Here is a 22,697-nt window from a genome sequence, read left to right as displayed (position 1 = left end):
CGCGGAGCGCCTGCTTTCTCTCTGGTCCTTTATGTACATTTCCTATTTTACCCTAAGAACTACCCTGAGACTTTGGAACTCTAAGCTCCATTTACAGATAAGGGTAGTGAAGCCACAGAGGTTAGGTCAGTTGTTCACACTGAACTGAGGCTGCTGGGATTGGCCCCAAATCCCAAGGTCTTGCCAAAGCCTACACTGTCCCAGAAAGTGTCAGGACTGGCATTTTCCCAGAGCTTTTCATGCAAGAAACAGAAGTCTCAGCATCTCAGGTAGGGGTGGTGACGTGTGTGTGTGCGCGCGTGTGTGTGTGTGTGTGTGTGTGAGAGAGAGAGAGAGAGAGAGAGAAACCTTTGCCTTCAAGCCCCCTAATAGCCCCACCCTTCTGGGGAGCCGGAGGCTCCAGCCCTGGGAAGCAGAAGGCCACTTCTCCCTTGGTGCCATCCCACAGCCTCTGGCACCTGTGCAGGGTTGCTCAACAAGCCTTTCCCATCTCCTTCCTTTTGGCCCAGTGGATCCAGGGGGGAAGGGGAGAAGAGGAGGGAGCAGGGAGGAGGGAAGAGAGGAGGGGGAGGGAAGAAGGGGAGCCCAGAAAACAGGGTCCTGCTGTTTGCTCAGCCCAGACCTTCTTCCGGAAGGCATGTTGACCTAGCTCTGTTTACCTAGCTTGCCCAACACTCACTCAAAAACGAGCCCCCGAGAACCTGTTTTAGTAGGATGGAAATCATTGATTTCTCAATTAATTCCTGGAGCATTTTGGGTTTTTTGTTTGTTTGCTTGCAGTCATTTCACTGAATTACTTCATTTTCATTTGCCTGTCATTGAAACAACAGTTACACAGTCCTGAGGGTGAGAGAAAAGGGAAAACACATTTATTGAGCCAGGCCTTCCTAATCCGTGTCCCCTGCAGTCCTTACTGGAACCCCGAGAGGTCAAGATCATCAATCCTATTCCACAAAGTGGATGACGTGACTGGCTCCAGGCTCTTAGCACTTAGAGGCAGATCTGGGATTTGAACTGCGTCTCCACTGCAGTCCTGGAAGCCTTCAGAGACATCGGAAGGGGAAGATGGAGAGGAGGGAGCAGTGCCTTCTCAAGTTTAGCACATGCTGCCCTAGAACTAGCCATTCCACTCAGGAGAAATGAAAGCGTGTTCCCACAAAGACTCACACACGAATGCTCAGAAGCTTTATTCATCGTGGTCAAAATCGGAAGCAACGAGCCATCTATCAACAGACAGACTAACTGTGGTACATCCTTCCAAGGGCGCTGTGCTCAGCAAGAAACTGAGCACGACGTCGATATAGGCAACCACTTCAATGAATTTCAAAAAATACGATGTTGATCGAAAACAGCCAGACGCAAAAAAAACATACACAAAGTGTTCTCGTTTTTCCTTCCCTTCTAAAAGGGATAAAACTAATCAGTGGAGACAGGAGTCTGAGCAGAAGTGACCTTGCAAGGGAGATGGGGAGACTGACAGGAAGGAACTTTCTGGGTTGAAGAATTTGTTCTTTATATCTCGATCAGCGTAGAGGTTACAGATGTACACTCATGTGAAAATGTACTGAACTGTGCACGTAGGATTTAACTGCATGTAACTAATGCCTCGATAAAAATAAATGCATCGAAAGTAAGGGCAGGGAAGCCATGATGGCACATAGCCCGGCGGTAGCAGTGGAGAGGTTTCACAGGGGCATTCGGTTTATCCTCTCTGAACCTCGTCTGCAAAGTGCAGGTACTAACAGAGCTTTGGGGAGGACGAGAGTTTGTGTACAGTGCCCGGCACCGAGCAGAGAATGGGTTGCTTCTGCCAGGATGATGTTGTGAGCAGCTGTGGGTGTGGGGAAGTGGCAGGGTCAGCTCTGGGGCAGCGGGCCGAGGGGAGAGGCCCCTGCACGCACCCGGCAGAGCCACGGGGAGGACAGAAGGAGGGGACGGCAGGCTGTGATGCGATCCTCTTCCCTGGGTGGCATTTCGCCATGACACCTCGGCCCGCACTCTGCGGTCCTCCCATGTACCGGTCCAGAGCTGACTGAGCAGGCAGATGGCAGAAGCAGCTTTGGGTAATGGTGAGAATCCGGGCAGGCGAGTAGGAGAGCCAGGCTCCAGGTCGTGGCTGCGAGGGGCAACCTCATATGATGGCTTCCAGCTCAAACAGACAAAACAACTGTTTGTGTGTTAATCGAAGAGGTCGCACGCCCAGGCAAATTTTTTATTTACATTCTAAAGGTTTTCACAGGTTGACCCTAGCGAGACACCATCATCATCTGATCAAAGACATATTCCACTTATACTCTACTTCATTCCTGTTAACTCAGCTCATCAAGGATCATCTGAGAACCTGTTTTGTGCTCAGCCCAGTCAGAAAAAATGAAAATACTCGGCCCTGCCCTCAGGTAACTGCAGTCTGGGGTTAGAGCTGAGCTCTGGGGTTTGGAGTCTCGTCCCGCAGTCACACAGCCAGGATCGAATCTCTCTTCTGCCTTCACCAGCCCCGTGACCTAGGGCTAGTTGCTTGTCCTCTATGATCCTCAGTCTCTTTATCTGTAACAAAGGCACCCGCGTCACAGGTGTATTGTGAGGATGAGAAGAGTTAATCTTTCCGAAACGCTTAGAATGCCATCTGGCGTGTGCTACGTGCTCGGCAATTATCACTTGTCATGATAAGCGTTCTTTCTAAAAGGTCATGTGCAACGTGCCGTGGAAGCAGCAGGAGGGAGACCTAACCCAGCAAAGCCAGGCTGTGGGGTGGGGGATCAGGAAGTCTTACCGATGAATTCGTCCTGGGCCCGGACGTGGGGGAACACACTGAGTCAGCCGTGCAAAGAGGAAGGGAAAGCTGCTTCCATTTCGGGACAAAGAGAAACCTTCACAAAAGCTGGCAGCCCAGGAGGCAAAGATGCAACAGACAGCTGGGCAGGCATCGGCAACCGTGTTCTGGAAAGGCCAAATAGTCAATATTTTCAGCTTTGCGGGTCACACGGTTCCTGTTGCAACCTCTCGACTCCGCTACCATAGTAGGAAAGCAGCCACGGACAATAAATGAATGGGCATGGCTATGCTCCCATAAAACCTTACATGTGGACACTGAAAACTGAATTTCACATCATTTTCTTGTGTCACAAAATATTATGTTTCTTTTGATTTTTTTTCTCAACCCCTTGAAAACGTAGAAACCATGCATGGCTTGCCGGCCACACAAACACACTGGGCAGCAGGCCAGATGGGCCTCCATCGCCAGCATCACGGTGACGCTCCGTGCCTCAGTTACCTCATCGGCACTAAGGGGGTGTTAATGGCACCCATTGCACGGCACTGAAACAGAGCCTGGCACACAGTACGTGCTGGAGAAAAGCCACACCGTGGCGTCAGTTTGCGGATTCGTATTGCAAAATGAAAGCAGTGAGAGACACGTTCAAACCAAGCAAACAGAAACGCTCAAAGTCAACATGAAAGACGACAACAAGGTGAATCGAACTATTTCAACCCAAGGTCCGAGTTGGGCAAGTCTGAAGAGCCCTCTTGCTCTCTGTTATCTGAGCCGCCCACGCAGGGACTCGATTTCTGCAAAACAAGTCCCAAAGTCCTCGGGCGTCTCCTGCAGCCCCCCAGAGGGTCGCCGACGCCATGTCTTGAGGCAGGAGAAAATGAAGATGGGCCTGGGACATCTCTCATTGCTAGAAAACAAGCGTGTGCTTTGTGAAATTTTGCTGAAAGGCGAAGAGAGACAGGTAATTTAAAGGCGCTCCTATTGGTCAAACTGACAATCTGGCCATCCGAAAGGAAATATCGAAAGTAGTTAACCAGGACAAGCCGAGTATCCTAAAAGCTGACAGTCTATAATGGCCAAAATGGCCCTCAAATTCAAAAGGGTAAAGTTAAAGTATGGAAAAGGTTAGCTTTATAATAAAAACATTAGTGTTTTTTTTTTTTAATTTTAACAAGTAGGGGATGAAGCTGGAGATGTGTGTTTTATTCCTCTCGTTAACTGTGTTGTTGCTTACAATGCCTAGATTTGCCTTCTTTTTCTCTCTCTGAGTAAGGATGAGGAGTGAAAACAAGCAGCTGTGAATTAGCCAAATATTTCCAGAAAAAGCAAGAGTCGAACCACACATAGGAAGTGGGGCCGGAGAAAGAGGAAGGAAAGAGAGTCCCCCCCGCCCCCCTGGGAGTCGCAAGTCGGTAAATTCACAAGATGCCAAAAGGAGACAAATTCGCGGTGCAAATTCAATTCACCTCCTGGAAGAGAAAACCTAGAACGTCTGACCACTGCGTCATGAGAAGGCAGGGCCGGTTATGCTAACAGCGTAAGCTGGTGTTAAAGATTTCACGAGCATCACCTCGTAACAAGTCTGGGAGACTCATAGCACCCCCATTTTATAGATGAGGAAACTGAGGCTCAGAGAGGTGAAATGAAGTCCCCCCTCGAGTCCAGGTCGGCCCGGCTCCGACCACCCCACGTCCGACTCTGCCCTCCACACCTCACAGGTGCTCAGGAGGATGCTAATTGCACCTGACCCTGTGCCTTCAGGAAGCAAAGTGAGCTCTTTGTCCCAGGACAAACAACGCTGCTCCCCAAACCTTCCCCCTACTCAGGCCCCTGGCACCCATGTGAAAGGCTTCCTGGGCCCAGGACACGTCCCCCGAAGAGCATCCGGTGGTCGGCATTGACACGGGGCCCGTCTCTGCCTGAAGCCACCCCAGTCTTGCACGTCGTCGTCTCTTTGACTGCACAATCCTGGGAGAACTGACCGTGCTTATTCCCCATCTCACGGATGAGGAAACCGAGGCTCCGAGAGGCAAAGTGGCTAAGGGCTCACGAAAAGAGCGGTGGAGTTAAGAGCTGAACTCGGTGTTTAGCCCCCAGGCCCAGGCCTGACCCACTCTGCACCCCGAAGAAGGGAGACCCCACAGTAAGCGCGGGGAGAGCTGGGAGAGGAAGCGCACGCGGCTTGTCTGTGCGTGTGCACGGGACAGGCCTGTTCCAACGCTCCCTGGGGACTCTGCCAATGGCTGCGGCACCCCTGAAGTTCACCAGTGCTCTGCTGACCAGTCTGGGCCTCTGGGCCTTGATCTCCTTGGTCCAGGGCCCCTCACACACCCCTTCCCTCCCTGCCTGTTGCAGATCCCCTACCTCGGGTGTCACGCTCCCCTCCATCCCGCTCCCATCTCTAGGCAGGGCCTGTGGGAGGGTAAGGTCTCCCCTGCTGATCTACAGCCAGCTCACGGGCTCTTCCTATGATGCATCCACTCCCAGGGAATCAGCCCGGATGCTAAAATTGACAATTTCAGAACTAACCAAGTAGACAAGACTCTCCCCACCGTGCCTTGTGGTTCATGGGATACAGCGCCTGCAAGAGTGGCCACTGGGTGCCCCTCACCCCGGGGATTCAGTCCTTGCTCGTTTTCCCAGATCGTCCCACCACTTTCTTCCCAGGATGTGTGTCCAGGGACCTCTCTGCAGTATGAATGCTACGGGAGTGGGGCGGGGGACGTGGGGAGTGGGGAGTGTGAGGATGGGGTGAGAAAGGACGGAGCATGGAGCCCCTGACTCAGAAGGGACGGGCCCTCAACCCTGAGCCTCTCACGGTCTCCGACTCCATGCCTCCTCCAATGTCCCAGACCCCGCGTGATGGCTTGCATCCCTTCTGCACCCAGCCAGGGTCTGGGACATGCATAGACCCTTCTCAGCCTCCAAGAGGTTCCCTCTGGGTGCTTCAGAGGTGGCTCAGTCCTCTTCCTTCTCTAACTGGGCCTGGAAACCTGCCAAGATGCTAGTGCCAGGCCAGAAGAGTGATGTTTGTCATTTCCAGGAATCTTTTGAGCTATTGCCACTGTCTCTCTTACAGAGAAATTGGGCGACTCGTCCTGGGTCACACAGGCCGGATATGGCAGGAATAGCAGGCGACGCGTAGGACTGCCTGGGCCAGAAAAGGCTACTCGACGTCCTCCTAGCTATTGGCAGCTTTGTGCAATGTGGCTTCCTGCCCCAGCTCCCTGCCCCACCCAGACCAGCTTCCTCCACCAGCCACCTAGAGCCTTCCTCCTCCCGGGCGGGCAGAGCCTGGGCACTGTGCTCAGGGCACATATGGCCTGCGTGCTGTAGTGCTCAGCAACCCAGAACCCAGAGGAAGAGGAAGAGGAGGGCCCATCACCACGGGAGGCGCGGCCACCACCACAGCACCAGGAACTGGAGGTAGAGGGGGCAATGCCCTCGTACTAGTCCCCAGGCCACCGGGCTTCGGGAGCTGACCTTGGCCAAAGCTGGGAAGGTGGGGCCCTTGCCGCTGTCCATCCAGCGCGAGAGGTGGGAGGGGCAGCGGAGCTTGGAGAAAGGCCATTATAAAGATGGGGAAACTGAGGCACGAAGAGAGGAAGAAATGCCCAGGAAGCGTGGAGGGCAGCCTCACCTCAGTCACGGCCTAGCTCTCCAAGCTGTGAGGCCCTGGGGAGATGCCTGTTCAGCCAGCTCCAGGGGAAGAGTCGGGGCCCTGAAGCCAGACTGTGGAGCTGGGGAGTCAGGAGGGAGGGCTCCCCTCTCCCCACTCCCACCTGGGGGACCTCCCCCCTCCCCGCCCTGCGGGGTGGGGCGGACAACATCATAAAGGGCTCACGGTGTGCTCTGCATGCACCCTGAACTGCTGAGTTTAATCCTCACTGCTGCCCGAGAGGTGGGCTCTGTCACCTCTCGGTGACACGGGGCTTAAACAGCTTGCCTGGGACACCGCTTCCCTGGCCTGAGCCTGTGTGCTAGAGGAACCTGTCGGTCATTCGCCAGGCAGAGTCCCACAACTAGGACTGGGGCACGAGAGCAGGGACAAAAATGGATTCGTCCATCCACTCATTCAGCAAATCGCCATGGAGCATACTGCGTTCTAAGTGGGCACGGGGCTGGGGGTGAGGGCGTTTTTAGAGTGTGCCGTGGTCTGCCAAATGGGGGCCTACAGGCCTCACCCTGCACTGCCGCCCTCAGCCTCCACCTGTGCCCCGAAGGGCCTGCAATAGCCCCAGAACGGGGCCACGTTCCCGAGGGAAATTCCAGCAGTGCGTGGATCAAAGCCATCTGCCAGGAGCACACGCGGTGGAAACAGAAACAGGTCTGAGGCTGGCTGGGAACTGGGCCTCCTCTCGCCCAGAGAAGCCTGAAGATCAGGGCTTCCAGAGGGCTATGCAGGCCACAGTAAAGAACCTACTGTGCGTAGGCATTCTACAGAAGTCATTTCGTGTGTCCCCGACAACTACGCTAGGGGGCGGGACATCCGAACCCCAGTGGCACAGGTGAAAACACCCCCCGGGTTAGACAGGTGAAGCTGCGTGCACAACTCTTCTCTCCAGCTTTACTCTCTGATCTGCGCCCGTGGCCACCTATGTCAGCTAAAGCGTCTGTCCCCATCGGTCATGCTCTACCTTCTCCTCGGGGAAGCTGACAGAGCTTTTGTATGAGGCTGGCTTGGTGACTTTGAATGAGCAGCCTCTCTGCTATAGGCCTCAGTTTCCCTGTCTGCCAAGTGGGCACGTAACCTACTGCAGCCCCTCCCCACCCCCCAGTTCCGCGGTGCATCTTCAGCAGCGGCAGGCATTTCGAGGTGGCTCAGTAAATGGGAGCTCTCACTACCAACAAGGCGGCCACTGAGAACTCCCCAGAGGGCGTGCAGGGCCCAGCCAGTAATGTTGTCCCGCAGCGCCTGAGTCATGCCACCCCCACTTTGGATGCTGTGGTTTACGAGCTGGGTACAATGACTCCCTTTGGTGTACAGAGCAGAGGGCCCCACTGTCCGGGCAGAGCACAGACAGGCAGCGTGGGCGGGCGGCTCGGTGTTGGTGGAAGGACCTGGTCTCTGTTTGCTCCTCTGATAACTGGGTTGACCTTGGTTAATATTCACCGGCAGCCTCCCCCGTCACTCCCCTGGGTCCACTGCTTAAATACGGACGAGAACAGGGCTCTGTCTCCTCAGCCTTGGTCACCAGCCCCGGCCTAGAACAGTGAACCGTAAGTATGCCTTCCAGTGGAGAGGGCCCCCAGCGGGGCCTCCGGGTCCCTGCACTGCCCAGGCCGCCCCCCGAAGAGGCAGGGACAATGGAGCGGGGTGGGCCTCCTGTTGTCATAGTAACAGCATCCCAGGGCCTCCCCAGTATCTACTGGTGGATAAACTGGCCTACTATGAGCAGAAGTGAAAGTAAGTATCTGGCTACGGAGTCCAGGGACCCAGGAAGGAGCACGTTTCTGTTGGCACAGCTCCTGCGTCTTTCCTGCCAGTTGCCTCCTGCAGGCCTCACCCCCTCACCCCCTCACCCCCGGCTGTTTGGGTGTGTGACTTACCCTCTTCTACAGATGAGGAAATTAAGGCCCAAAAAGGGACAGCGGGAAGCCCAGGCTCATGTAGGGACCTGGTGGGGAAGCCAGCGGAGATTAGAAGCCCAGAGTTCCAGCTGCTCATTGGGTGATATGCTCAGCTGGAGGCATCACGATGGGCCTCCCTGAGCACAGTGGGCTTCAGGGCGCCCTCATGCGCAGTTTAAGATGGGAACCCCTGGGAGGGGCACCATCACTGGGGTTCAAGCTATGTTCCTGAGCCCTCGCTCTGGCCGGGCACCTTCCAAGCTCCTTACGTGCAGTCCCGCATTTAAGCCTCCCAGCATCTTCTGAGGTAGTTACCATGGTGATTCTCCTTTCGTAGGTGAGGAAATTGAGGACAGAGAAGTTCACAGCTTGCCCCAAATTACACACCACCCAGGATTCAAACTCGGGCCACCTGGCTCCAGAACCCACGCTCCTGATCCCGTTCTTACTGTCGACATTAATCCTCTCAGGTCTTAGGTGCCAGTCGGGACTGGGAAGGCTGGGCTGGCTGTGGGCCTCACTGATGCTGGGTGACCATGAACGGTTACTCAACCTCTCTCTCCTCTTGGACAAAATGTAGATAACCTTTGCCCTCCTTCTCCTCACCCTACCCTTACCGGCCTTGGTCTCCGGAGTGTTGGAAGGGTATGACTCCTCTGTCACTGGGTTTTGGAGATGGGGCTACGAAGATGACCAAGCTCAGGGTGACGAGACTTCCGTGTAGCGCTCTGAGAACAGATGCTTCCGAGAGCAGGGTGCCAGGCATTTCTTGGCACCGTGCACATATTTAATTTGCACAAGAGCTCTGTGAGGGAGTACACCCTATCATTTCCAGAAAACTGAGGTTCAGATTGGTGAAGTCACTTGCCCGAGGTCACAGAGCTGATAGCGAATGGAACTCAGGCATTCTGGGCTCAGAGCCTCGGATCTTAGCCACAGTGTGACGCTGCCCCATTCATCTCTGAGATTCTCTGCTACAAGGCCTCTGGCTTCAATTTCCTACACAGCGAAAGATTAAATGCCAGGCTCTGGAACTGAAATGCCCAGGGTTCAATCCCAGCCCCATAAGCAAGTAGCTCTGTGGTTCTCAGTAACTTACTTAACCTCTGTAGGCCTCGATTTCTCCATCTATAAAACGGGGCTAATAATAATAATTCCCACCTTGAAGGGTAAGCTTTGAGGGAAGATCAGATGAAACGCTGCATATAAAACATCTGATGTTCACTATGAGTGACGATGACGACAGTGATGCTGTTTGCTGAGCAGAGGGTTTGGCGGCTAATAGGCAAAAAATAAATAATTGGAGAATTGAATTAAAATTTTTCCAAACTCAAAGGTGGTTCATTGCTGAGCAGGAGGGGGCCCCTTCCCTGGTCCTGGGCAATGTGGCAACTGGCCAGGAGGAAATCTGCCCGTTCTCAAGCGCGACCCCTACCTGTGTGCACCTACAGGGAGGGAAGGCCTCCCCATCTGGCAGGCGCCCGCCCACCCATCACCTTGTTTGTCCCTCACCTCTGCCCTGTGAGACATTCTTTTCTCCACTTTACAGACAGGAAGCTGAGGCTCAAAGAAGTGAAGTCACTTGCCCAAGGCCACTCGCCCATAAGTAGCAGGGCTGGGTCACACCTGGGCTTATTTAATGCCAAGTTTCAGCAGGTTGTGATCTGACGGCACAGTTGCTTCCCTAGACCCTGCTGAGTCACTCTCGGTCACTCAGTTCATGCTCCTGGGTGGAAATGATGTGAGATTAGGCAACAGGCATGGCTTCCTTCGCTCTCTCCTCCCTGGCCAAGCCTGCTCCTACCCGACCCGGACTCCGGGAATGTCCCCATGACATCTTCGTCCTTTTTGCTTTAAATCTTGGTCCATATACCTCTGGGTGCCTCATATCTATTTTCTCATCTGGGGCTAGTTTCCCTAGTTCTGGGCTTTCGGGGGTGCGGAGTGCTGCCTTTCATAGAAGGAGAGAGCAGAAGTCTCGGGCCCCTAAAGTGGTAAGGAACAGACTGGGACACAAAACGAAGCCAACAGGAGGCTCAAAGCCAATGTCAGGGTCCCCCGGGACCCGGTTCTGACATTCACAGAGTCTGAGACCTGAGGACACGGCCGTCTCGGTCTGTGGTTCCAGTGATGAGAAAACCAAGGCTTGTTCCTGCTTTGTCACTGACTCGCTGTGTGGCCTTGGCAAGGCCGTGACCGGCTCGGGGCCTCGCATCTCTTACTGTGAAAGGAGGAAGCCAGAGCGGGTGATGTAACACCCAGGAAGATAGACCGGGGGCCCCTCTCCACTCAGCCCCCGTGGGCCTTGCCACCTTAAGGGGGAGGGCACCACACCCATCTCTCCCCATGGGAAGTCTCAGTCCGTTTTGCTCCAGGAAACCCAGACACCCCCCTAATTAAGGATCCGACATTAATGCCCAGGGACCTCATTTAGGTCTCCTCCCACCTTAGTCCATCAGGTGGGGGGAGCAAGGCCCCAGGACAAGACGCTTGCTTGAGGCCAAGTGGACAGCAGTGGCCCTGTCAGGGCGAGAAGCCACAGCCTCTGGTCCTGAGGCCACTCGGTGTATTTAGTGTCCCACTCCACCGAGGCCCAGATCCCATGGTCTCTGAGCCCTGCAAAGATGGGGAATTTCCATCAACCCTGAGCGACTGCACCGAACTCCAGTGGGGAGGTTACAAGAAACTCGAGGGAGATGGAAAGATACAGAACTAATTTTAGCACCGTCCTCAGCTCTCAACCGCAGGCTAGTTCAAGAAAAATATAAATACGTCTTATGGAACGTGTGATCTGCTCTGTTTGGATTATTTGGAGGCATGAAGGCCAGAGAAAAGGTGGTTGGCGAGAGAGAGACCAGTTTTGTGATTCATTTTGTTTTTTTACTGGAAAAAAAACTTTTAAAAGTCTGAGGGGGTAGATGAAACCAGTTATTTCTTATTTCCAACTTTTTCCCCTGAGGTTTTTCTATTCCAAATTCAAGGACTCCTTTGTCTTTGTATTTTATTAAAACGATGACTTTAGTTCTGTGAGTCATAGCTAGCTATGTGGTCGCAAGCACATTCGCCTGTGCTCAGACCTCAGTTTCCCCATCTATGGAAGGAGCAGGTTGGACTTGGGGTGCTGCAGACTGGTGCTGGGGCAAATGTGGAGTAGAGAGAGCCCTGTGGGGCAGGGCGGGCTCCATGTTGCTGTGGGGGACACTAACTTTGACCTTCACTAGTCAGAAGCTGCTCTGGCTGGTTCAGCCACAGGCCTCACCGCTCCCTAGTCTCCCCCAGCCATGGAACTCATCTCCCACCCTGCCTGTCCTCTGTAGGCTTCTAGTTTGAAACCCCTACTGGCCTCTCCCTCATGGAGCCGTGCTCTCAGATCCCCTGAGGGTAAGATGTGGTGTCTATACTTACTCTACTAAATTCCCTCAACAACCTCATTTTCTCTATGAGGCAAAACGAGGGCCTGAGACTAAGTGACTTGTACCTAGAACCCAGGTTGGTCTAAAGAGAAAAGAGATGTGTTTTGCAACTGCTACCTCCCACATACACACCCTCACTACACGAGAGAGACCAGCATCTCTAACACCCATGTCACTGCTGAGCCCAGAGCTGAAGCACAGGTGGTGACCAGGATGAGCAGCTAAGCTGACTGCAGGGCCCACAGCCCATTGATGTAGCCAAGACTGCAGACTCATTGTGAGGGCAGCCCTGCAGCCCAAGAAAAACTACTAAGGGTTGAGGCTCCGGGTGCGGTGAATGGGCACAGACCCCTGCTGAGTTTCTCCAAAGCTCTGCTGTGTGCTGGCTGTGTGTTCCTGGGAAAGATCCTTCTCCTTCTGAGTAGCAGCCCCTCTGTCCATTAAACAACAGGGTTCCATGGCAGCCCCCCAGGGCTGTTCCAGATCCAGCCATCACTGAGCCTGATCTGGCCGCTCCCTGGATAACTGTGTGCATGCGCCTTACGCTTCCCATGCCTCGGGTTCCCCTTTGTAAATAGGGGCTTTGGCACCTGCACTTCAAGGTCATTGCAGACTTTAGTGGTGCCATCGAGGGCGTGGACTCTGGAACCAGCGTATCTAGGTGTGTGATTCTGGTGTGAGTCTTTCAATGATGATGACGTAGGAAAGTGCTGGGCACATAGAAGATGCTCGGGAAACACTGGCTGCATTACATGGTGTGATCGGAGGCCAGAGGGACGCATCCTGTGGCCTGACCTGGGCGTTGTGCCCCCTCTTGCTCTTGCAGGATAATGCCGTCCTCCATCACGTGGCGCCTCCTCCTGCTGGCAGGCTGCCTGGTCCTTGGCTCCCTGGCTGAGGGTCTGCAGGGAGTTGCTGTCCAGGAGACAGACGAGCACGACCAGAAGGGAGCCATCTACAAGATTGCCCCGAACCTTGTGGACTTCGCTTTCAGCCTGTACCGCCAGGTGGCCCATCAGTCCAACACCAGCAACATCTTCTTCTCCCCAGTGAGCATCGCCACAGCCTTTGCGACACTCTCCCTGGGGACCAAGGGTGACACGCACACCCAGATCCTGGAGGGTCTAGATTTCAACCTCACTGAGAGAGCAGAGGCCGATATCCACAAAGGCTTCCATCATCTCCTTGACGCCCTCAACCGGCCAGATAACCAGCTGCAGCTGACCACTGGCAACGGCTTGTTCATCGATGAGAATGCGAAGCTAGTCAGTAAGTTCTTGGAGGACGTCAAGAAGCTGTACCACTCAGAAGCCTTCAGCGTCAACTTCAAGGACTCCGAAGCGGCCAAGAAACAGATCAACGATTATGTAGAGAAGGGAACCCAAGGAAAAATTACGGATCTGGTAAAAGACCTTAACGAAGACACAGTTTTTGCTCTGGTGAATTTCATCTTTTTTAAAGGTAAGGTTGCATACCCAGCCTAATCTTATTCCCATGAAAATATCCAAGAGTGTTCTCAAACACTCAGTTCTTCAACTTTCCTCGGCACTGCAGGATGCGATATGGCTATGCATCTCTGCATGTGTCATTCGGTTTTCTTCATGTAACTAAAAATCTTTCCATGATGAAATAAGGTTAAGGAGCAACGTAAAACAGTCAAAGCGTCGCATTCCCTGCAGGACTTTTCAGAGCCTTTTGCACACATTCTCACGTGCGCTGCATGGACGGAGGTAAAAAATGCAATGTCTCCCCAAACAGAGAGCCAGAAAAACAAACTTTAGCAGAGTGTACGAAGGGAACAGAGTTTCTTGAAACATACTCTAAACAGCACCAGTGTAGTAAGAGTGACAGATTTGCAGTCAGAACGATCAGGACTCGAATCCTGCCTCTACCACTTATTAGCAAGTCATTTTACTTCTTTGAGGTTCTTAGTTTCCTCTCTGAAACACGGACGTAATAATTCCCTTGTCGTCAGGTTTCTGTAAGGAATAAACATGTTACAAAGAACATGGGACCGTATGCTCACAAAGTAGGTGCTCAACTAAACTTGACCCTCAGCCTGCCTTCCTCCCTCTGAGGAATGAAACAGTGAGGAGCCCGCGGGCCCCGGAAGGGATTCTCGCACAGTGTGAACAGCCCGCGGAAGCAGGCTGGGGCAGCGGAGGTGAGAGTCAAGGCCAGGCGCTCCTCGGTCTGAGTGCAACAAAGAGCGCCAAGGCCACAGTCAGCACATCGTGGGTCCCAGCTCTGCTGTGAGGCTTTAGGCGGGTCTCTTCCCCTCTCCAGCCTCAGTCTCCATCTCCCACCTCATGAGAAACTTGGGCTCAGGCGTCCCCGAGGCTCCTGTCTACTCTGACTTGCAGGGTGGTGACGTTCTCTCGGTATAGCAGAGGGGAGCTGCCCAGGCATCCACATCTCACATGCTGGTCCAGGAAAAGGGCACTAGATTAAGAACAAGAGTGATTTCCCTGAATGATGAGAACCGCCAATTAACAAGGGGAAGGGGGACTCGGACAGGGGGTGCCATGTATGGCTGATGCCAATAATTTTCACTTAGAACCTTCCAAGCAACCCTCAATTAAATAACCATGAAACACAAGTTAAAATGCTTACTCTGCCCAGCCCAGATGGCACCCCGCGGCCTCTGAGATGGAGAAAATCTGGACGCTACTCTAGTCTTGCGTCATCCTCACAAAAGTCCTTTCAGTGGCCTGATGTTCGCTGTAGTGTCAGTTTACAGATGGGGACGCTGAGGCTCAGTGAGAAGCATCTCATCGAGGAGGCTCGGGGCTCCTTTACTGTCCACACGCACCCAGACCTTTCCCATCCCGGCTGATGTGCACCTTTACCTCCCTCCAGGCAAATGGGAGAAGCCCTTTGAGGTTAAGCAGACCACCGAGGAGGACTTCCACGTGGACCAGGACACCACCGTCAAGGTGCCCATGATGAACCGCCTGGGCATGTTTGACCTGCACCGCTGCGACACGCTCTCCAGCTGGGTGCTCCTCATGGACTACGTGGGCAACGCCACCGCCGTGTTCCTCCTGCCCGACGAGGGGAAACTGCAGCATGCGGAGGACTTGCTCACCAAGCAAGTCCTCTCCAAGTTCCTGGAAAAGAGATACGTAAGGTGACCGCCCAAGCCACCAAGCCCGGCCAGAGGGGGAGGGACAGTGGACCAAGCAAATGTGCATGACCTTGTGCTTCCAGACCGAGGCCGGCGGCAATTCAGGTAGCACCAGCCGCGCTCCGTGAGAGGGACAGTGCCCACGGCTGAGGAGGCACAAGTCCTGTCCTTGGGGACTTCCTCCCCAGCATGGACGCTGCCCCCTCCTGGTGCCAGCACTGGGTGCAGGGATAGCAACACCAACACACACTTCGGAGAACCAAGAGGGAAGCGGCGGGGCTCCTGGCGAAGGCAGCAGCTGAGCGTAGTGTAAAAAGACAAAGTCCACGGCTAAACGGGGGGGAAGCTGCCGGGAGGGGCCGGAAAAGCAGAGGCCCCGAGTGGGAAACCCCAGCGGGAGTGTGAGGACGGGGCCAGGCCCTCTGTCACTAGATCCGGTGTGGTGTGATTGGGTCCCTCGGAGTGAAGGAATACTCGAGCATGCACCCCAAATTAGTACACATCTCTGCATTCATCAACGGCCATGTCCTCAGGAATATTTTATCGTGTACATCATAAAATACACGTAAACATTAAATACGTGCAACATGAACATACATTAGTAATCAAATAAATCAAAATTTAAAATAAACAAAAATAAGTAACGTATAAAAGAATACATAATAAACATGTCTGGACGAAGGAACAGAAAAATACAAGACAGCATGAGGCCACAATGAAAAGAGAAGGACTAACGCCTCTTCGTCACCCGGCCCCCTCCCGTGCCGAGGAACGAGAACAAGGAGGGGCAGGATCTAGAACCGGTCAGCAGAGCCTGAGAGCCGGTCAGCTCACGCATGCCGGGCCCTTGTCCCCATGGAAGACAATGGCTGAACAACCACTCCCAGGCGGGCACTGATCATTCATGGATGATATCGCTCAGAACCTGACACCACGCCCCACATTCCCCTGGGAGTCCAGCCCCAGGAAAGTCCCAGTCTGGGGGTGACCACACCCTGAAGGGAAGTGCACAAAGTTCTTCCAGAGGATACCCTGCGTCTTTCTGGAGGGCTTCTCAGAGGAGGCGGCATTTGAGAGGCTCTGCAGGACAAGAGGATCCTGATCATTCTAACAGTCTCTGACACAGGTGCAGAGAACCCACAAATAGAATAAACCAACACTGACCTCCAGCCTCCCGCGGGCAGAGAGACAGGGCACCGTGTGGGGGAAGTGAGCAGAAAAGGAAGCCCTTTCAATGCCACCAAACTCCTTTGTCTTCTAACCCTGTGACAGGTCTGCCAATTTACAGTTGCCCAAACTGTCCATTTCTGGAACCTACGACCTGGCAACTGTCCTGGGCAAACTGGGCATCACCAAGGTCTTCAGTAACGCGGCCGACCTGTCCGGCATCAGTGAGCAAGAACCCCTGAAACTGTCCAAGGTGAGTTTGTCCCTGGTGCCCGTAGTTTCCTTGTGTAAAGAGACTGCGGCTCAGGGGGGAGCTGAGGAGGGACAAAGGGACACAAATGTATATAAAGACTGAGGTCTCTGAGGACTGCCATTGCATTCACCAAGATGGGAATGAGGTCAGATGGAGGAGGTGGCCTCATGTGCTGCTGGCATTTTAGGGACATCCTCTGAGGTCGTGTCACTGACCTTCTGTCTCATCTTTGATCAGGGCCTTCCCTTCTTTGGGCCTTGATAGACCCATATTTACAAAGACAGGCCTGGGGTCAGGGGTTTCAGAGGACTTTAGGCCCTTGTATCCTGTGACATTGGGAGCCACTGATGAGTCACCAAGTCTGAGTTAATGAGTGATTTTGGTTAAAGATGCCATTTATTCAGAACTAATGGTGACCAAAGGAACAACTACAAGTCAATACTGGCTACAAACTGAGTGCCTGGTTGTGGACTAGGTACTGTGCAGGTCCCCATCAGAATCCTGGTCCCCAATGAGCTTAATATCTGGTACTAGAAACAAGAAATGTCCCAGGAACACAGAAGTTCAAGGCAAGGCTCTGCCCCCTGAGGTGGCAGGCTGTTTCCAGGGAGGCCAAGAATGCTGGCCGGGAAGGAGGCGTGCAGATCTGCAGGTGGAGTCGGCAGAGGAGGTGGATGCCGCCCGTGTGGCCCCTGCAGGGAGGGGCGGATGTGGATGGGACAGGCTGGTGGAGACAGGCCTCGGCAAGCGCCCCCTCTACCCCCACCCCTGGCAAGTCTCTCCTCCTCAGGCCTTGCTCCCGTGCCTGGGTGGGGTCAGGCCACCTGTATCCGCTCAGAACAGGCCTCTGTGCTCTCTCCCCTCCAGGCCGTGCACAAGGCAGTGCTGACCATCGACGAGAAAGGGACAGAAGCTTCTGCAGCCACGATCCTGGAAGCCATTCCGATGTCGATTCCCCCAACTGTCCAGTTTAACAGGCCCTTCCTCTTCATCATCTATGATAAAAACACCAAGAGTCCCCTCTTCATGGGAAAGGTGATGAATCCCACTCAAAAATAACTGCCTCTGTGGTCCAGTCCCCACCCCAACCCCCCGCCCCTCCCTAGATGACAATAAAGAATGACCAGCTTGGCCCAAACTTGAGTGTGACATGCAAATCCCTGACTCTCATCTTTGATTCTCCCTTTACGTCCCCAGGGTGTATGTGGAATGCAGGCCACAGCGATCTTTCATGTATCCATTATATTAATATTTATTAGACATTTATACTGTCCGGGCACGGTACTCAGCCAGGGTGAAATGCTGGCTGAAAGCCATGGCTCATTGCCCCTTCCCCAATCACGATGGCAAAGCTCCAGGTCTCCAGGCTTGTCTGGGAACTGCTAAGGGCAATTGTACAGCTCAGATTCCAGCCCATGGCCCCTGCCTCCACCAAGCATCCACCAGGTCCTCCTGCTAAGCCCCCCACCCCTGTGCCCCCATGAGAGCCCCTCACCCTGCAGGGCTAATAGCGCCAAGCACGAGGCTGCCTCCCTGTTGTCCCCAGCACCTTCAGCTCACGCAGGGACACTGAGCTGCCATGTCTCCGGCAGCAGAGGGAGAAGACTGGGTCCCCTTCTCATCCCACATCGTCACCTGAACCCCGACTGCTCACAGGTCTTTCCTGCAAACACCTCTGGCTGATCCTTCCGGGACCCTTTCCCAATGGGGCTGGACTGGGAACACATATGTCCTTGTCATTCCACTTCCGGCCCAGGTCCTTCAATTACATTCCCCTAGAAGCAGCTCCCTTCTCCCAGGTGAAGACAATGGTCTCTTGTACTGGTCTGTATCACCTGCTCAGGGTCAGTCCCCAAGTCAGCCCTACTCATTATGTCCTCCATCCTCATTATGTGGCCAAGATGTCCCGGATGTCTCTGGAAAGTCATTACGATGATTCCCTGGTCCTGGGAGAGGAAGTACAGCAGACCAGCGACACCCCCTGGCCCTGCCTGCCCTCCCTCGGCTGAGCTCTGACGGGGACACATTTCAATGTGCCTGTTCCTGCCCCACGGCCCTCCCTGTGGTCTCTGGAGGGAAACCACAGCTCCCGGGCCAGAGATGGAGGCTGTTCCGGAGCAACCCTGTTCACTTGGGGCCATGGGGCTCCTTCTCACCCTCTGAGGCCCCGGCGAAGTGCTGTGACAGTCAGCAAGCCTGGCTGGGCCCCAGCCTGAAGGAGCCAGCTCCCCGGACTCTCATGGGAATGGGCTTATCCTGGGGAAGGGTGGCCCCATCCCACACAAACCTGGTAATCACCGTCTAAGCCTCTTACCGGGGATGGATGTATACCTGACGAACCAGGTTGAGTTATAGGAATTTACACCTTTTAAGTCAAAATGGCCACATAAGCACAATTTCACATCATTTAATATAATGAGTAAAGATTCAACTGGTTCCTAAATAAGCTTCATATCCTTTTGAGTTTTCTCTGCCTCGAGACTTCCAACTTCTACAAATTCCAGTAATAACATGAAAATTGTCAAGCACCTACAATGATGCCAGACCTGAGGGTCTAAGGATCTGGATCAAGTTCAGATTCTGCCACTTTCCAGCTGTGTGACTTCAATGAAGGTGCCAAATCTCTCTGAGCCTCAGCTTTACCTGCACTTTAGAGTGTTTAAAATGTAACTGCTGATCCTCAAAACCGGTCCTTGAAGGACAGGGACTAGGAATTGTTATCCCCAATTTAAAGACGGGCAAGTGGAGTTTCAGCAGGTTGGAGGCGTGCTGGCCAGGCCTAGGAGGCAGGTCCCCCACTTAGGCCCGGGCTGTCCGAGGGCACGCAAGCAGGCTCCCAGCTGAGGCAGGGACAACGTGGCGGTGACATTTACACCTCTCTGGCAGTTTGCAGGGGAAAACGTACCCATTCAATTTCAAGCACAAATAACAAAGTTTTGATTTTAACTACAAGCTGTGCCCTGACTGATGGGGGCATCTGAGCCTCATCTGTAAGATGAAGACGAAGGTCAAGGTGCTTCTGGGCTCTCACGCTTGGGCGCGGATTCGGAAATGGGAAAAAGGCAGATTATGTGTTACTTTCCATCCCGTGGCTCCCTTGGTCCCCCACACAAGCCCATGAGGTGGGCACTTGTTCAGCAAGAAAATGAGAACATCTGCAATATCCTGGGGATAGAGAAGGAGACCCAGCTCCCACCCTTGACGAACGCTGGTCCATGGTGATGGATCATGGGTAACAAGCCAGGCCTCGTGGCGTGGTGACTCTGCGCCTTCAGAGTCCTTCCAGAGCCATCGGCAATGACCCACAAACATCTGCGAACAACCCGGACAACCCGCGAGCTCCTCTAGAGGCTGGGGCTGTTCTGCTGTTGCTCCTTTGCTGATGCTCAGCACTGGTGCCGAGGGCAAAGCACGGGGCGCACTAGCAGCCAGGCCCTGCGGGGCTGCTTTGAAATGGCATGGGGCCACGTCCTGCAGGGCTAATGGAATTAGGGCTCCTGAGTGGAGAAATCAGAGAAAGGCACTCTCACCAAGGCAGCTCCCTCCCCAGTGAGGACACAGCAGCAGCCCAGGGTGCTAGCCATTGAGATTCGGAGCTCTTTGTGACAAAAGCAAAACCCAGCCCATCCTGGCTGGTGCAACTAGAATCTAGGAAAACGCACTCAAAGAAGTCTTCACGGAAGAAGCAAGCCTTCAGTGATGGCTAAGGTCACAAACGGCAATCCTCAGGAGGGAACCGCGTTAGAAAGTGCCGGAAAAGGGGTGATGAGCACGTGCCAGGTGGCATGGTGAGCATCTGCCAGGAAATTTGGGGGATGTGGAGTGGGGCAGAGTCACCCCGGAGAGGGAAACAGCAAGACAGTCCCGCAGGGAAAGCCTGACCCCAGGTGGAGTTGACAGATAATTACCAGGAACATTTGCTCGCGGAAGTGAAAGCTGCCTTCCACAACCAGGTGCCCACCTGCTACCACTGTTCGTCACTTTGCTTATCTGGGAACGAGTGAGCCGCAGGCAATGAAAGATCAGAGCTGTTAGCATTTATTTACTTACTTACTTATTTGTTTGTTTGTTTATTTTTAATTTATTTATTTTTTTAGGTGAGACAACCTTGGTTGACCTCACAGATTGCAAGGACCTTGTCACCTTACAATCCTTTATTATTTTTTTTTTTTAATTTTTTATGCCTACGGCACCTGGTCTGCCTAGGTGGTCTCCCATCCAAGTACTAGCCAGGCCCGATTCTGCTTAGCTTCTGAAATCAGATAGGATTGGGCTTGTTCAGGGTAGCATGGCCGCAGACCGTTAGCATTTTTTTAATGCCATCGTGGGACTTTGACAGAGAGCACAGAGAACAGAGCAAGTTAGAAATATGTATTAGTTTTAAAAAGCTATTTTTTCTTTGGTCTGCAGTTATCAATAGCCTCAAAATATGTTCTGAGTATTATCAGTATAACGTCCTTTAGTTCCGAGGTGACTTTCAGCATTAAAATGTTAGAATGAAAATGCCCACCCCACATCCCCCAAAGTAAAAAGAACTCAGGAATCCCAAATCAGCCTGTAATTAGTGTAGCCTCCTGGGCAGGCCATTCGGTCTCTGTGTGTCTCAGTTTCCACTACTGCAAAATGGGGGTAATGAGGCCTAACACGTTCAAAGTTTCTTCTATGGGTTATTCTGCACTGTGTTTTTTACTGCTGGTTCTTACTGAACATTAAACTTTAATCGAGACTGCAGATTCCAAAGGTAATGGTTTGGGGCGAGCTTCCGGCTTCCCCATCTCTTGATTCACAGGCAGAAAATTAACAAAGGAGTAAATTACAGATAGTCACACAGTTTGTGACCATGGACCCTGAGCCTAGGATTTTTTCATGACTCCGCCACTGACATGCCACGGGGGCTGGGGAAGTCACCGCCCCTCTGTGAGCCTGGTTTTCTCACCGGCAAAGCAGGAGCATTAAGGTCCTTTGAGGTCCTGACACTCTGCAAGACTCTAACGACAGCGACACGGCCCCACGTCATTCTTTCACACGGTCGCTCTGAGCGGTGGCACTCGGCGGGGGCCTGTTATCTCCCATCTGTGCCTGGACAAATGGACTTTGGAGACCAAAAGAAATGGATTCCAGCTCCCGACCTGAGCTTTCCTAGGGCTGGCACCTTGGCAGCCATCAGCCAGTGACTTCAATGTCAACTGAATGCCAGTGTCAAATAATCGCTGACATGTATTAGGTCGACCACGTCTCAGGCACAGTTCTAGGCTCTGGATGTGTTTAACCATTTACTCCTCTCATCAAAGTGAGATGAATGCTTAGCCTTACAAGGGCCTTCGAGTGGCTCCCATCACCCCACCCTTCAGATGACCTTGCACCCGCTAGTTCCCCTAGACTAGGCCACGCCAGGGAGGGACAGCAAGGCCCTCCGATGAGATCAGGTACTCGCTGGCTGAGCGCTGGAGTCTCTCCAGGCTTATTTCCTGCATGAAGGGGGGTGAGGGGGAAGGGGGTTACTAGGCCATGGACTGTCCCAGTCCCCCGAGACTGCCCTGTAAGTAGACGCCATAAGAGAGTGTGGGACAGCCTGTGTGACGCATCCAGGCCAGCAAGCCTCTCTGGAGAATAAGTGAGTCCCACCTGCTAAGTGAGTAATTCTCCATCAGCCTCCTCCTGGGAGGGTGAGGGTGTGAGGCCGGGCAGAGGGGAAAACTGAGGTGAGGACAGGTTTGGCTCCAAGTGGCCAGGGTCAGGATTCGAAGCCAGGCCGTGGGCCTTCCCTGGATGGAGTCTCTCTCCTCAGAGGCCCGCACACAGCAGGCCGTCTGTGACAAGTGCTTTGCTGTAACTTTCCTCCTGTTCCTCCCCCCTCTCGATGCTCTTCGCCTGCGACTCTCCCACCTGCAGAAGCAAGGACGTGTCCCCTTGGGGGCCCCCTGTTCTCTACCATGTTTCTCTCCCTCAGGGTCCTTCTCTCCTACCTGGTTTCTTTAAATCTTCAGTCGAGCCCCAGTCCTTGATATTACCCGGATTCCATGCCCTGTCTATCTTACTGGAGAAGGTAGATGCCCGTTTAGCTTTCCCCGTGACAGCCTGTTCCTCCAGACTCCCGCAGCATGGCCCACTGTCTCCCGCTCTGCCCCCTGGGCCCCACCCTCCTACACCGTGGACCCCTGGCCTTGATCTCTGAAAGGCCGAGGTGTGTTCATTAACTCCTCAGATAACCCCGCTATCTCTTCCGTCACCTCCACCCCTTCCCTCTCTGGGTTCACGGCCCATCTTGATATCAGTTGGCCCCTTACAGATCCTGTACCTTAAGCTTGCAAAACTCACGACCCTCTTCCCCCAAAGAGCTGGTCTCCAGGTCCCTTTCTGGCTGTGGCTTTTGACAACGAGCCTGATTCCACACAC

At 53.6% G+C, this 22,697-nt stretch overlaps 2 protein-coding genes and 1 pseudogene across 2 annotated transcripts in view; 2 read left to right on the top strand and 1 right to left on the bottom strand.

Moving 5' to 3' along the window:
• The window catches only part of LOC102879717 (serpin A11), a 37,894-nt gene extending 30,791 nt beyond the window's left edge, over window positions 1-7,103 (top strand). The window contains exon 3 of the mRNA XM_015599584.1: window positions 6,974-7,103. Coding sequence (XP_015455070.1) covers window positions 6,974-7,103 — 130 coding nt within the window. The remainder of the gene's footprint in view (window positions 1-6,973) is intronic.
• Window positions 7,104-12,584: 5,481 nt separating this feature from the next.
• On the top strand, window positions 12,585-17,360 carry SERPINA1 (serpin family A member 1). Its single transcript, XM_025042145.1, has 4 exons — window positions 12,585-13,215; window positions 14,614-14,884; window positions 16,154-16,301; window positions 17,169-17,360. Exons 1-4 carry the CDS (start codon window positions 12,585-12,587, stop codon window positions 17,358-17,360), a joined length of 1,242 nt encoding a protein of 413 aa, XP_024897913.1.
• Window positions 17,361-20,482: 3,122 nt separating this feature from the next.
• On the bottom strand, window positions 20,483-20,601 carry LOC112473880 (annotated as a pseudogene).
• Between the last annotated feature and the right edge of the window lie 2,096 nt (window positions 20,602-22,697).

Source organism: Pteropus alecto, unplaced genomic scaffold, assembly GCF_000325575.1.
Source record: "Pteropus alecto unplaced genomic scaffold, ASM32557v1 scaffold8, whole genome shotgun sequence".
Lineage (NCBI taxonomy): Eukaryota > Metazoa > Chordata > Mammalia > Chiroptera > Pteropodidae > Pteropus > Pteropus alecto.
Note: the sequence above shows the minus strand (reverse complement) of the source record. Positions and strands in the feature narration are given on the sequence as shown.